At 41.6% G+C, this 13,156-nt stretch overlaps 1 protein-coding gene across 4 annotated transcripts in view; it reads left to right on the forward strand.

Moving 5' to 3' along the window:
* Positions 1-13,156, forward strand: part of NHSL1 (NHS like 1) — a 231,354-nt gene that overhangs the window by 95,003 nt on the left and 123,195 nt on the right. Inside the window, exon 1 of one of the 4 annotated variants that reach the window (XM_059177428.1) lies at positions 3,101-3,991. The exons of 2 other annotated variants lie outside the window; for them this stretch is intronic. In XM_059177428.1, the coding sequence (XP_059033411.1) occupies positions 3,799-3,991 (193 nt within the window). In that variant the 5' untranslated portion in view covers positions 3,101-3,798. Of the gene's footprint in view, positions 1-3,100; positions 3,992-13,156 lie in introns of those variants that run through there. One more of the 4 variants, XM_059177429.1, reaches the window with a different exon arrangement.

Below are 13,156 nucleotides of genomic sequence, written 5' to 3' on the forward strand. Positions count from 1 at the left end.
CAGCAGTGATCTCCATGGAGTGCCGGGCACTGAGTAGCCTTGAGCCTGGCCCCTGGGAGCTGTAGATTTGTGTGGCTCTGGGATCTGGATGGTTAAAAATATGTGGCTCATTGTAGTTGCTAAATAAATATGGATTGAATGAATGTAATAGCTTTTCAAGCAGCCTACTTAAGATTTCCTAAGCGAATGGGAGTACATACCTAACGTAGATAGTGAAAGCTAATTAAAACTTTAATTTACTGTTTTGTTTTAAGCTGTTACTTTTTTTTTTAAAGATTTTATTTATTTATTTGACAGATAGAGATCACAAGTAGGCAGAGAGGCAGGCAGAGAGAGAGGAGGAAGCAGGCTCCCTGCTGAACAGAAAGCCCGTACAGCTCGATCCCAGGACCCTGGGATCATGACCGGAGCCGAAGGCAGAGGCTTTAACCCACTGAACTACCCAGGCGCCCCAAACTGTTACATTTAAATGTTGTGTTCTCTTTTGGCTATGGGGGAACTCCGGCGCAGTTGTAAAGGTAGTTAATTTATTTGACCTTCTTTTACATAAAGCAAGATGTTCATCATCAAGCGCCAGTATGATAGAAATGTAGAAGAGCTGGTCAGTAGAGAATTCGTTATTGTACAGACATATCCACAGGTCTTGTGAATAATGGGAAATACATTAAGTTGGAAGTCCAGCATACGTGTGCATTTACTTTGAAGGAGAGTCTTTTTCTTTTTTTTTAATTAACATAAATGAACAAGAATCTGGAGTCTAGTCCCTGAATGGACCAGTTGGCCTTCTTGGCTGCTTGGCAGTGGGTGTTCCTCCAGCCCCCTCTCATGGGCTTGTTCTCAGATGTGTGGAAGGATAGGAAGGACCGGCGGGAAACACACTGGTTACTAATGACACCTATTCGTCCCTGCTATTGTGTCTATAGGTGCACACACTTCAAGGAGGGTGGGTTAGAAAAGCATCCAACAGTACTCCCTGAATGTAAGGAACAGTTCAAGGTTTATTTCAGAGCTTAGGTATTCCTAAATTTAAAATCTAGCTGTAGGATGGAGACATTAGGGAGGAAACACAATGTTTTTTTTTTTTTTTTTTTTTTTTTTCAGGGAGGTCCATAGATCCTTAGAGAATGCATATGTGGATTTTAGGGGTTCCACGTACCTCTGAAATAGAAGGCAGCATTCAGGATGTTTTTATATTTTTTATATTTTTCTGGCACCATGGTCTTTTAAAAAAATTTTAAATTTTTTTAAAATTTAAAATCTGAGTATTTTAAGATTCTCAAAATTGTCTTTGACTCAGAAAGAGTATTTGAAAAAAAAAGGAAGATTATTTGATGTTCGAACTATTACAGGCACTGGTGCTCTGCATAATGATATTATTTTTGCCTTTATGGAATTGATCAAAGTAGAGATATCATTCCAGTTTAATAGCTCAGAGTGCTTGCTGATGTAGCTGGCAGCCCCAGTAAGTAGCAAAACTTTGAATCCGGTGGGATCTGATATGACCTGGTCCCATTCCTGAATCTTCTGAGTGTACTGGGTATTTCATATGCCATGTCTGGGCCTGAATTTCCTCATCTGTGAATTGAGGGGTTTAAACTACATGAGCTCTTGAGGACCCTTTTAGCTTTCAACTGAATCTCTGTTTCCCCTAGATGCCTTTAGCTTTGCCCTTAGTTCTTGATGGCTGTTCAGTGTCACGGTTTCCATGGTAGTGTGAGGTGTCCCATCTGAGGAATGTTTTGCAGCAATTCTGTTTTTCTTCTAAAAAGGTCTCAGTCCTCATATGCTTTTAGAGCCCTTTTCTTAAAATATCGGTGAACGGTGGTAGATGTATGATGCAAAATCACTCTTTTATAATTTTTTCAAAATTATTTTTATTGACATATAATGTATTATTTGCCCCAGGGGTACAGGTCTGTGAATCATGAGGCTTACACATTTCACAGCACTCGCCATAGCACATACCCTCCCCAGGGTCCATAACCCAACCACCCTGTCCCTACCCCCCACCTCCCAGCAACCCTCAGTTTGTTTTGTGAGATTAAGAGTCTCTTACGGTTTGTCTCCCTCCCAATCTCATCTTGTTTCAATCCTTACCAAAATACCATCAATTTTTTTCAGAGAAATGGAACAAATAATCCTAAAATTTATGTGGAACCAGAAAAGACCCCAAATAGCTAGAGGGATGTTGAAAAAGAAAGCCAAAGTTGGTGGCATCACAATTTCTGTTTTATCATTTTTAATCAGCGTTTATTTTCTGTTGCACTGGGTTAGTTTTGAAACATTTGCTCAGTGCTGAGTAAAGTGAGTTGGACCCAGTTCTCTACTCGTTGCTTATTAGTCTTACTCTGAATAACGCTTTGGGGAGGGGATGCCTGACCCAAGTCTGTGTGATGGAAAGGTAAGGGGACTTTTAACGCCCACAGGACCATGGGATTATGTGGCCTTGGGTGAAATGCTGCACCCAGTGCATTCCAGCATATGGCTCTAAATATTTTGCATGTCATGATTCATGGTTTTAGGAGTCTCAGGAGCCTGCAGCTAATTGCTGCTAACATAGCTGTCAGATGATGGTTCTCCATGATATGAAGATCCTTCCAAACTGTAGAGGAATGATCTGTAGGGGCTGCCAGCGGGAGGCAGAAGAGGGTCCTCCACCCCATCCCACACCCCGGCTGCTGGCGGGAGACCGGAGAGGCAACAGCAGGTACATGAACAGCTGCATTTCACCTTCGCTGAAAGCTGGGAATGAAGGAATAACCGAGTCAGTTTAATTCTCTTCGGAAATACATTTTCTCAGCTGATGACATCCCTCGATCAGTGGAGGAATGCTCGATGTTTATAAAACTACACGCTCTTTTAAACTTCCTTATCAAAATTCTACCTTCAGAGGTGCGGTCTGACGATTAATAATCAAGTTCTTTTTTTTTTTTTTTTTTTTAATTCCCAGAAGTCTGTACTCTGCGCAGACTTGCATTTAGCCCAGCTTTGCAGGAGTTCAGAAGTTGGAGCTGCGGGCTGAAGTGTTGCCCGTGGGGAGGAGGCGGGGTTTTCTGTGTCCAATGAGGAGCCTTCGCTGTGGGGAGAGCCTATCGCCTTTCCCCGGAGCGCGTACCGGGTAATCCCGGCGACAGCCACGCAGCCCGGTTTATTGTTTGTGGAGTCCCGTGGATCTTGAGCGGTTCACGGACCGCAGAGAGGGCAGGTGGGCGCGTCATGATTCTGTGCCGAGCGGCGACAAGGGAGCCGACCGCGTTGATCTCCCCCGGGTCACCTGGGTGGGTGAAGTTCACACGGGGCGCCCGGGTTGACGCCGAACCTCTTTCTCCAGCCTGAGGAGTTCTTCCGTCCGTCCGTCGGCCGCGGAGGGCTGCTCTCGCGGCTCCCTGCCCGCGTGGGGGAGGATGCTCGGGACGGGAGCAGGATCGCAGGAGGGGATGCTGGGCACACACCAAAGAGTCGGCGTGCCTTGGTTTTGTTCTTCTCCGAGTCCTGACAAACGTTCCTGAAACGAACACCCTGCTGCGTTTTTAAACTTATACCAAACCAAGGGCCACAGTGTGGCTAGGATTATTTTTGTTTGTTTGTTTTGTTTCCTAACTCCTCATTTTCCTTTTCTTTGTAACTGGGTGACCTAGAAGCAGTCTTCCTGCATAATGCCGTGCCTGACTCTCAACATTGTCTGAATTTAAGTGGGAAGGAGCAGGTTCCTTGGAAGGACATGGAACGATAGTGAAGCCGAGCTTCTTTTTTTGCTGGGCTGTGCTTTATCTCTAGTCGATGGTGGTGTGAAAGAAGATGAAAAAGGAAGGCTCTTTCAGACTCAAGTCAAATTCAGGGTCTCTCTCACGTGCTGTGAGTTGGATCAATTTCTCCTCCTTGTCCAGGCAGACAAAGAGGCTGTTTCGCAGTGATGGAGAGCTCTCGGTTTGTGGGCAGCAGGTGGAAGCAGATGATGAAAACTGGAATTACAGAACCCAGCCCAGAAAAGGTGACTTGATTTTTTTTTTTTTTTAAATTTAAACATTCTTGCAGGTTTGCAATGTAGCATTCATTTTCTTTCACTGATTTCCCTTCATGGTTTTTTGGGGTTTGTTTTGTTTGTTTGTTTGTTTGTTTGGGGTTTTTTTGCCCCCTTAGAGGAGTTTTGTTTGTTTTTCTATTGGAATTCGGCATCGTCCATTTGTTTACATGTCTAAAATCAAAGTGCTCTTCCAACTAGATTCAGCTTGAGGTTGTGTCCTAAGAAGGATAAGATAGCTGTTAGTGGTCCTCAGCACCCCTTCCCCTCAGCAGATCCTCACACTCAGGTGACTTGTGAAAAGTTCAACAGTAAGCCACCCTCACGGGAGTGAGGTCCTCAGCACCCCTTCCCCTCAGCAGATCCTCACACTCAGGTGACTTGTGAAAAGTTCAACAGTAAGCCACCCTCACGGGAGTCTTCTTACAACTTGAAGTTGGGACACGGAGCTCTTTACCGAAACAATGCACTGAGAAAACTTTGGGAATCATGAATAGTCTTCTTGTGTCTTTCTTTAAGAAGACTGACGAAGGACACAGACACTTGAATTAAACAGGTTATTAGAATGACATCGAGGAAAGGGAACACATGAAGGGCTTGCCCTTGATACTGTGGCCAAAAGGAGTTTTTTGGATTTCTTTCAAGTTCCTTTTCAGACCAGTGTTGGCCTCTTTGCTTGGGGTTAGCATATTTTGCCTTCCTTGGGATGAAGAAAAATATCAGTCCTGGTGGGAGAGAGGGAAATATTTCAGTATTTCTTAACACACCCCTATTTTGTATTTAGAATTTCTGAGTTCTCCCTTTTAGAATGTTTACTGTAGAGTTCTAAGATGGTTTCCCCCTTTGGTGCTGTGGCAAAGCCCGGTAGGGGAGCGCTATTTAAGTATTACAAAAGAACACAGTCCAGACATTCCTCCTGATTGTGTTTTTTCCCTGTTTATCACATTCTTCCCGTGCCAAGAGAAACCTCGCTGGAATCTTTCAGCGACCTGTTCTTTCCCATTTTTTGGGAAACAGAACATCCGAATCCTGAGAGAATAAGTTGCATATGGGCCGATGGTACAGTGTTTTTGGTCTGCGGACTGAGAATTTAACACAACTCTTCCTCGAGGATGCTGTGTGTTAAACAGAGTGTTAAACAGTTTCTATATTAAAAAGTCTTCTCTATTAAACTGTGGCACAGAAGGAACTAGTTAATGTTCTCGGAAGATGTCAGTTGTTTATTATGTCAGGAAAGGGGCTTTAACAGCAGTCCACTGATAACTGAGCTTAAAGATGCAGGTTTTTAGTTCAAATGTGGAATAATTGCCACACAGAGAAGAGGCTTTCTGGCTGGAGTTGTGTGGTTTAGTAAGTCCACGAAATTTGCTCTTCTAAATCAGGAATAAGCTGCGGTTTTGGTTAATGGGTGGGTTGTAATGTTTGAGGCAAGAATGTTTGCAGGGCGGATACAGTAGTCCTGTGGTCATCAGAGGGTGTAGTTTTGGTTCCGTTGGCCTTTGCCAAAGGTTGTTCTTTTATGACTTGTTTTAGATCAACTGCCATCAGATTTCCGTTAAAGACTCTAGACATGTGAGCACGTGGCTTTAGGATTTCTATCATAGATGCTCCATCTAAATTAAATTAAAGGGAAAGATAACTGTGAATATGCGTGTATTAGTTTTAGCTGGGAAATGAAGCAAATATTATACACTTGACTTGTGAAGAATAATGAGGTTGTTGTGGAGAAGAGGGGTGACTTGTAAAAGGAGGGAGGACTTGTTTATGCAACAACACAAAAGACTGTGCCCTTTATCCTTTAATGTAATCGGGGATATAGTAGCCCTGTGAAGAGACATGGAAGCACAATAGAGTGTGTAAATTTATATGATATTTAGAAATAATTGGCCATGGGTAATACTGCCATTTTTTGTCATAGGCAGCTAGGGGAAAATCCTTTAAAAGCTGCCTGTAGATCAAAATTTTTACATTTGACTTTCAAAAGAAAATTGGCTCCCAACTTGACATCCTGTCCCAGGGGCATTGATCTTTGACACTTGATCTTTATTTCAAATAGTTCTTCCCTTTGGAGAAATACAGGAGTGATATTTGTTTACACTTCCAGATCAAAAGAGGATCATTCTTTCACTAAAATTACTCAAGATTGGAGTTTTTTTCTTAACAAAAAAAATAAGTATCAAATAAGTTAAAAGTCTAGCAGGGATTATCAGTCAGTGCTAAGAATGCCAATGGGCACGTTAGGATTTGGTGGCAAATAAACTTGCATTGAAGATATAGCCGTCTGATAGGAATTGTATAGCATCTTTTTTTTTTTTTTTTAAAGATTTTATTTATTTATTTGTCAGAGAGAGTGAGCGAGAGCTAGCATAGGCAGACAGAGTGGAAGGCAGAGTCAGAGGGAGAAGCAGGCTCCCTGCGGAGGGAAAGGAGCCGGATGTGGGACTCGATCCCAGGACGCTGGGATCATGACCTGAGCTGAAGGCAGCTGCTTAACCAACTGAGCCACCCAGGCATCCCTGTATAGCATCTTTTACTTACTATTTCTTTTAAGGTTTTATTTATTTATTTATTTATTTATTTGACAGAGAGAGATATCACAAGAAGGCAGAGAGGCAGGCAGAGAGAGAGGTGGAAGCAGGCTCCCCGCTGAAGCAGAGAGCCCAGCGTGGGGCTCGATCCCAGGACTTTAGGATCGTGACCTGAGCTGAAAGTAGAGGCTTTAACCCACTGAGCCTCCCAGGTGCCCTAGCATCTTTTACTTTAGATCTGCTTGCCCAGAGCACATACATTCGAGACCACATACTTTCCTTTCACCCTGCTCCCCAACTACCCTATCTTACAGTAACATTTTTTGATCTACACAGGTTTCTAAAAACTTGTTATCCTGCCTCCCCTCCCCCGCACACACACACACACCACCACCACCACCAAGCAGTGAGCACGAGGGGTAGGTCAGTGTAGCTTAACAAGTCAGCCTTGCTTCAGGGTTGTGTCCTGTGTCCTCCCCACCCCCATGGGATAGTTGGCTGCTGGGGCTGCAGCCTTATGCCTTTCTCCCTTCCATCTAGCAGGTGCTGCGAGGCCAGAGTGCTTGCGTGCTCCCCGCCCACCGTATCCCCATCACATAGCTTTGCAGAGTCAGCCCACTGAATCCTTACTGTCCTGTGGGTACCGTGTTGTGTGCATGCTCATTTTATAAAGCAGTTCTTAGAAGCTCTTTTTGAGAGTGAATCTCCATGCTGGGTTGCTTGTTAGGACCATCGCAGTAAAGTTTTTAAGTAGTTACCTGTATGGATATCTATCAAGACACAAACCTATAGACTTGCATTTTAATGTTGTCACATACATTCAGGACACTAAGGATAAAACTACAGTGCTTGAAAATTCCTTGGAGAATGTTCCTATAAGATTAGATGCTATAATAGGCGTCTTTCCATTTACACTACTTTTCCTGAGCCTAAAAAGTAACTAGAAGATACATACTGGTATGTCCAAAGCAATCACAGGTAAGCACCTGCATATTTTCTTTTGTTCCAGCACCTGGCAAGTTTTAGAACTTCAGAACTATTGGCATTTGTACTGAGGAACATAAAAATGAATTAAGTAATAGCGGTTATCAGTTCTTATGTTCTTAGTGGGATATGACCCATTAAAATAGCAGATTATGTTTTGACTTAATTAACTATAAAAATCAAGGATGTGAATCAGTATCTTCTTGAGTATAAATTTAGTGAATCATGAGCTGTTTCATTGGATGCCTGTGTAATAAAAAAGTAGAAGTCAGTTGTAGGGGAGACCGTATATAGCTTTTCGCATGGAGTTGTGGGAGCATTTATTGAAGGAATTTTTAGTACTATGTGCACAAAGAAATATAGCACACAGCCTGGGAAGTCATGGAGTTCATACTTAAGTGGAGGAGCAGATAGGACATCTAAGGGGATTATAGGGAAACATGCAGGATAATTGTGGAAAATGGAAAATGAATGTCTTAGATGAGAAGGTCCAGATAAAGAAACTTTATCTTGAGCATTTTCATGTTTTGCGTGGTCTTCTGGCTGTTAGCATTGATTTGCACAACATTTAATGAGCTCCTGCTTTGTTTCCAGCACTGTGGAAGGTTCTCAAGGGAAACTAATGACTTGTATTTATTCTGTGCTCCCCCATCTTGCTCACTTACCCTTCTCTTGTCAAATAAAACCAAAAGAGGTGGAATAATAATAGAGTAGCCTCTCATTGAGCAAAGCATGTTTTGTTGTATCTCCAGCTCTGTTCAGCTGAGCAGAGGCATGATTGATGATCCTGGTATTGGCAGGTCAGCACACAGAGAGGGTAATTGACATGCAAAGCCTCGATTTAAACACTACTTTCATTCTCTTCTTCAGGACTTTTATCAGATATGCTAATAACATTACCAAATTTGAATCTTTTGAATTTCAGTTCCTTTCCATCCCAGGAAATACAAAAGATGACCAGAAAATGGCTTTACTGGGCATTAAGGATAATGAATAATCAATACACTAGATAATCAATTGTTGAGTATGGAGTTGGTTATATTTCAAGTAATTTCATCCCAGTGTCCTCCCTAGTAAAACAATTGCAGAAAACAGGACCCTTGTGCATAATTAGATTAGCAATGATTTCAGATATTACAACAGAAAAAATGGTACAAAAGACCAAAAGCTACAAGGTTGAGATCCTGTTTCCATGTAAATAGCTATGATTTATTTCTGATCATAAAAATCTTTAAAATGTTGGGTTTTAAGGGCATTTTCTTCATGGCATTAAAGAAACCTGAAAAGTAGTGGCAAATATTGCTAAAGTAGCCCCCTGAATTTGAAAGTAAAACAAGATAAATAAGTAATATTTATTCAGAGGGTCACCATGTACGTTGGAAAAAGAGCTAAATGGAGTTTATCTTGGAGTCTTACTAAAAGGAATGAGAAGATATTCTTGTGCAGTGAATGTAATGTTTTCCTTCTTATGTTTTACCGAAGCTGACATTCTGTGAAAGAGACACACAGTGAGTGCCACTTAATATTTTATCTGGTTCATTGAAACTGCCCTTTATTCACCTTTGCTTATTTTTTTCTTTTGAAGATGGGAATCTCTGTTGTTTTGCTGCCTTGTTTTATTGCAAAATGATCTTATTTGTTATTAAATTGATGAAGTTATATTGAAATGATGTTTTTATCTAATATCCTTCCTTTACTTACTTGTCTTAAAAAGTTTGTGGATTTATTTTGAGAATTATACACTTATTTAGATTATTAGAAATAGAGTGTTAAAAGAAGTAACTTACTGTCAGAACATTCATTTAGAAGTTAATAATCTATATTCTTCATGGAGATGGCTTTGCTCAGTTTTGAAAACTTTTTTGAGATTGTCCTTTTCAAACAGTTGTTTTTTAAAATAATTTCAAAAGACCCTAAACATTAATTGGGGTTAATTTTTATAAGTCTCTTGCAGTTATTTCAGAATGTGTCATATTTCTATGTAATTTCAAGGGTTTTTGGTTTAACCATAATATTTTCTATCAAAGTTTCAAATAAAGGGCTTTTTTTTTTCTTTTTTATGACACTACTGCCTCTGAAATACTTCCGTTAACTCCAGCCTTATCAGTTTTAGCTCCTCCAGGTCTCTTCTGTCTGTACCTTCTTGTCCATCCAAGCTATAGTTTCGGCCTTCCTCTGAGAGGTCTTCTACTCTTTCTTACAACCTGTACTTACTCTTGTCTCCTTTTGAGCCATCCTTGAGTCTTCCCCAAATGCAAATATAATTGGGTCAGTCTTGTGTTGCTCCCCATTGCCTACACAATGAAGCCTATCTCACTTAAAGTAGCATGGACCCTGCACCTCTGACCCCTCCCCATTCCCTGCCTGTTTTAACTCCCCATGTAGCAGATGGATGCAATGCTTTTTCACCATGCCATCTCCTATGCCCTGTGTCACCATGCCCCAGTCCCCGCCTCTGCCTGCTGACTTCTGCTCCACATTCTCTACTTTCTTTAGAGTTCTGTAAAGCCTTCCCTAATCCCTTAGGGGCAAAGCTGATACTCCTTTCTCTATGTTATTTCTCCACTGTCTACAGACCTTGGTAATTATGTTTATTATATGCTGGATGATATTTATATTTTATGTGTCTGTGTCTTCAGCTAGACTGTGAACTCTTTTAGGACAGAGACCAAATCTTACTTATTATCTTTTTTATTCCCCAGGCTAAGTGCTCAATAAATGGTGCCGACTGGGTCACCATAACTCACGTGGGACCCTGTTGATAGTGCTGTTTGCAGAGGCCACCATGCCAGACAGGGTCGGGTACTAGTAGCACCGTGTGCTTTCTGTGTCCGATGTACTGACGAACGTCTCCATCACCTCACAAGTGCTCCCAACCATGAAGCTTGTTGAGGGTGGCAAAAGAGAGTGTTCCCTTTGTGGGAACATAATTTTAGCGGCATCTGCTGTTTCCTATTGCTCACTCACACTGTGTGTGGATCAAATGCTTCATGGAAACGTCTGATCACGAAGGTTTGGACCATTAGGGAAGCTGGTTAGGAAACAGAGATGAGGTATGAGAGGGGATGACGCCATGTCTGGTAAGGCGAGGCAACAGGGTGCTCTTAAGGTCATCTTCACTGGTCCCACGTCCACCCTTGCTCTCCCCGCCTCTGGCTACCCTCCTGCCAACCCCCAAGTAAGGCTAATTTGACAGAGGAGGCTCAGTGGTCTTGCAAAACATCAAGCGTAAGTCATGTCATGCAACTCCTCTGCTTTAAACTCTTCAATGATTTTCCTTCTCAGGTAGCTCGATAACTAGTCTTTACAACGAAATGTGTCGCCCTACCCCGTGGGCTTCTCCAGCTGCATCACCTGTGCCTTCCCCTCACTGTCCTCTAAGTCATACCAGGCCCCTTGCTGTTTAGAACATGCCCTGTGACTTGACCTTCCCCTCCACCCAGAGTCCCAGCTATGCACACTGCTCCCTCCCTCTCCTCTTTCAGCTCTTTGCTCAAAAGTCATCTGAGCGACCCTTTGTTACCTCTGACCTCATCCTGACCTTTCTATTCCTATCTCTGTTTTTCTCCAAAGCACTTACCACCATCTGAGGTACTGTATACTTAATGTACAGTTGGCCCTTAAATGAGACAAGGTTGAGGGGAGCAGACCCCGGTGCAGTCAAAAATCCCATATAGCTTTTGACTCCCCCAAAACTTAGCTACTCATCCCCTACTTTTGACCAGAAGCCTTACCTCTAACACAAAGAATTGATTAACATATTTTATAGATTATCTATATCACATACTGTATTCTTATAGTAAAGTAAGCTAGAGAAAAATAATAAAATCATAAGGAAGAGATAATATATTTATAGTACTGTACTTATTGAAAAGAATCCACATATAAATGGTCTTGCACAGTTCAAACTGCTGGTGCTTAGGGGTCAATTGTATTTATTTTCAGTATTGTCTGTCTCCTAAAACTAAAATTTAACCTCTAAGGCAGGAGAGACTTTTTTTTTTTTTCTTGTATGTTTTGGTAACCAATGTTCCCCCAAGTCTGGCACATAGTAGGTATTGGATAAATTTTAGTTGAAAGAGAGAATGAATGATACAAGGAATATTAGGTCAGGAAATCTGAATGTTTTACTTCTGTAATAATGTGGCCTGGAGCAACTCACATCATCTGTTTAAATTCTAACAATCATTTCGATAAAATGAGATGGGCAGTAGGTACAGCTCACTTCTTGAATAAATGAATGTATGTTTATAGGTACTGTGTCAGCTTACCAGTTGAGTCTGGTTGTATTTAATGGTATTGTCCAAGGGGTTGGCAATCTCTTCATGACTGATACTCAAGTCAAAAGATTTCGTATCCTAGTATAGACTATACTACTCTGTAGAATTTCAGTGTAGAAATAAGTGCTTGTATAACCTACACAACCCAAATGGAAGCTGCCACTTCCTTTACATAATTCTTCAAGTAATATATACCACAGTTTTTATGTCAAATCCTGAAATGGTTAAAATACTAAATTGAAAGCTGTGTCTAAATCAGTGCAGCTGGGGCGCCTGGGTGGCTCAGTGGGTTAAGTCTCTGCCTTCAGCTCAGGTCATGATCCCAAGGTCTTGGGATCTAGCCCCGTATAGGGCTCTCTGTTCAGTGGGGAGCCTGCTTCCCTCTTCTCTGCCTACTGCTCTGCCTACTTGTAATCTCTCTGTCAAATTAAAAAAAAAAAAAAAATCTTTAAATCAGTGCAGCTGCCCGTAAGTATTACCAACAGCTAACGTTTAATGATGGCTTGCCATGGCCAGACCCTATTAATAACACATTACATGAATGAACTTGTTTAGTACATGTTGTCTGGATACTGTAAGTATTTAATAAAAATAATAGTTTGATAGCAAGGAAGGGTCGTTCAGGAGAACTGAAAACTAAGCAGAGAAACTTAGATTTGGTGACACTGGGAACCCAGTGTGTATCTTCAGAAAGAGAAAGGATGTTGAAAACATCTTGGAGTCTTGGACCCAGTATCTTCTGTTTCAAGGGCACATGCTCTGCATTGAGACTCTTTGGGCATGTGCTTCCTACTTTACCTGAATTTGAAGCTCTTTGAAATCTAGTCTGTCTTATCCAGTGTTTTACACTTTGCAAGATAGTGAGTAGGTATTTCTTGGTTTTGGCACAGAATGGATTGGATCATAGGAACCAGAACTTGGACTTGAGCCAGATCACCGTAGGGTGCTGAGAAGTGACAAAGTGCTGGTGGAAGTGATTATACAGGTACAGGAGGAAAAGCAGTTATGGAACTACAGATTTTCACGTGAGGCTTTCTTTATTCAGGGAATAGGATTTAATAGTTACTTGTTATTGTCACACAGCATCTCTGATTTTCTAAGGCATTGTTGTATGTTTTCTAGCTTTATGAAATGTGGGTGGTCTTCACATTGTAGTTCTAACCTTCCTGATGAAAGATGATATTTATGGGGATCACTGTCTTAATAAATGTGATTGGAGAGTTTACCTATAATCAGCATGCATATTGTCTATATACAGAGCTTTCCATGAGGCTGGGCGGGGGGGTAGAAGCTGGTTGCAGTGATGTCTCTGGGTCTGTCCCTCTTCAGCCTAGTGAACCTCT

This window comes from Mustela lutreola, chromosome 6 (assembly GCF_030435805.1).
Source record: "Mustela lutreola isolate mMusLut2 chromosome 6, mMusLut2.pri, whole genome shotgun sequence".
NCBI lineage: Eukaryota > Metazoa > Chordata > Mammalia > Carnivora > Mustelidae > Mustela > Mustela lutreola.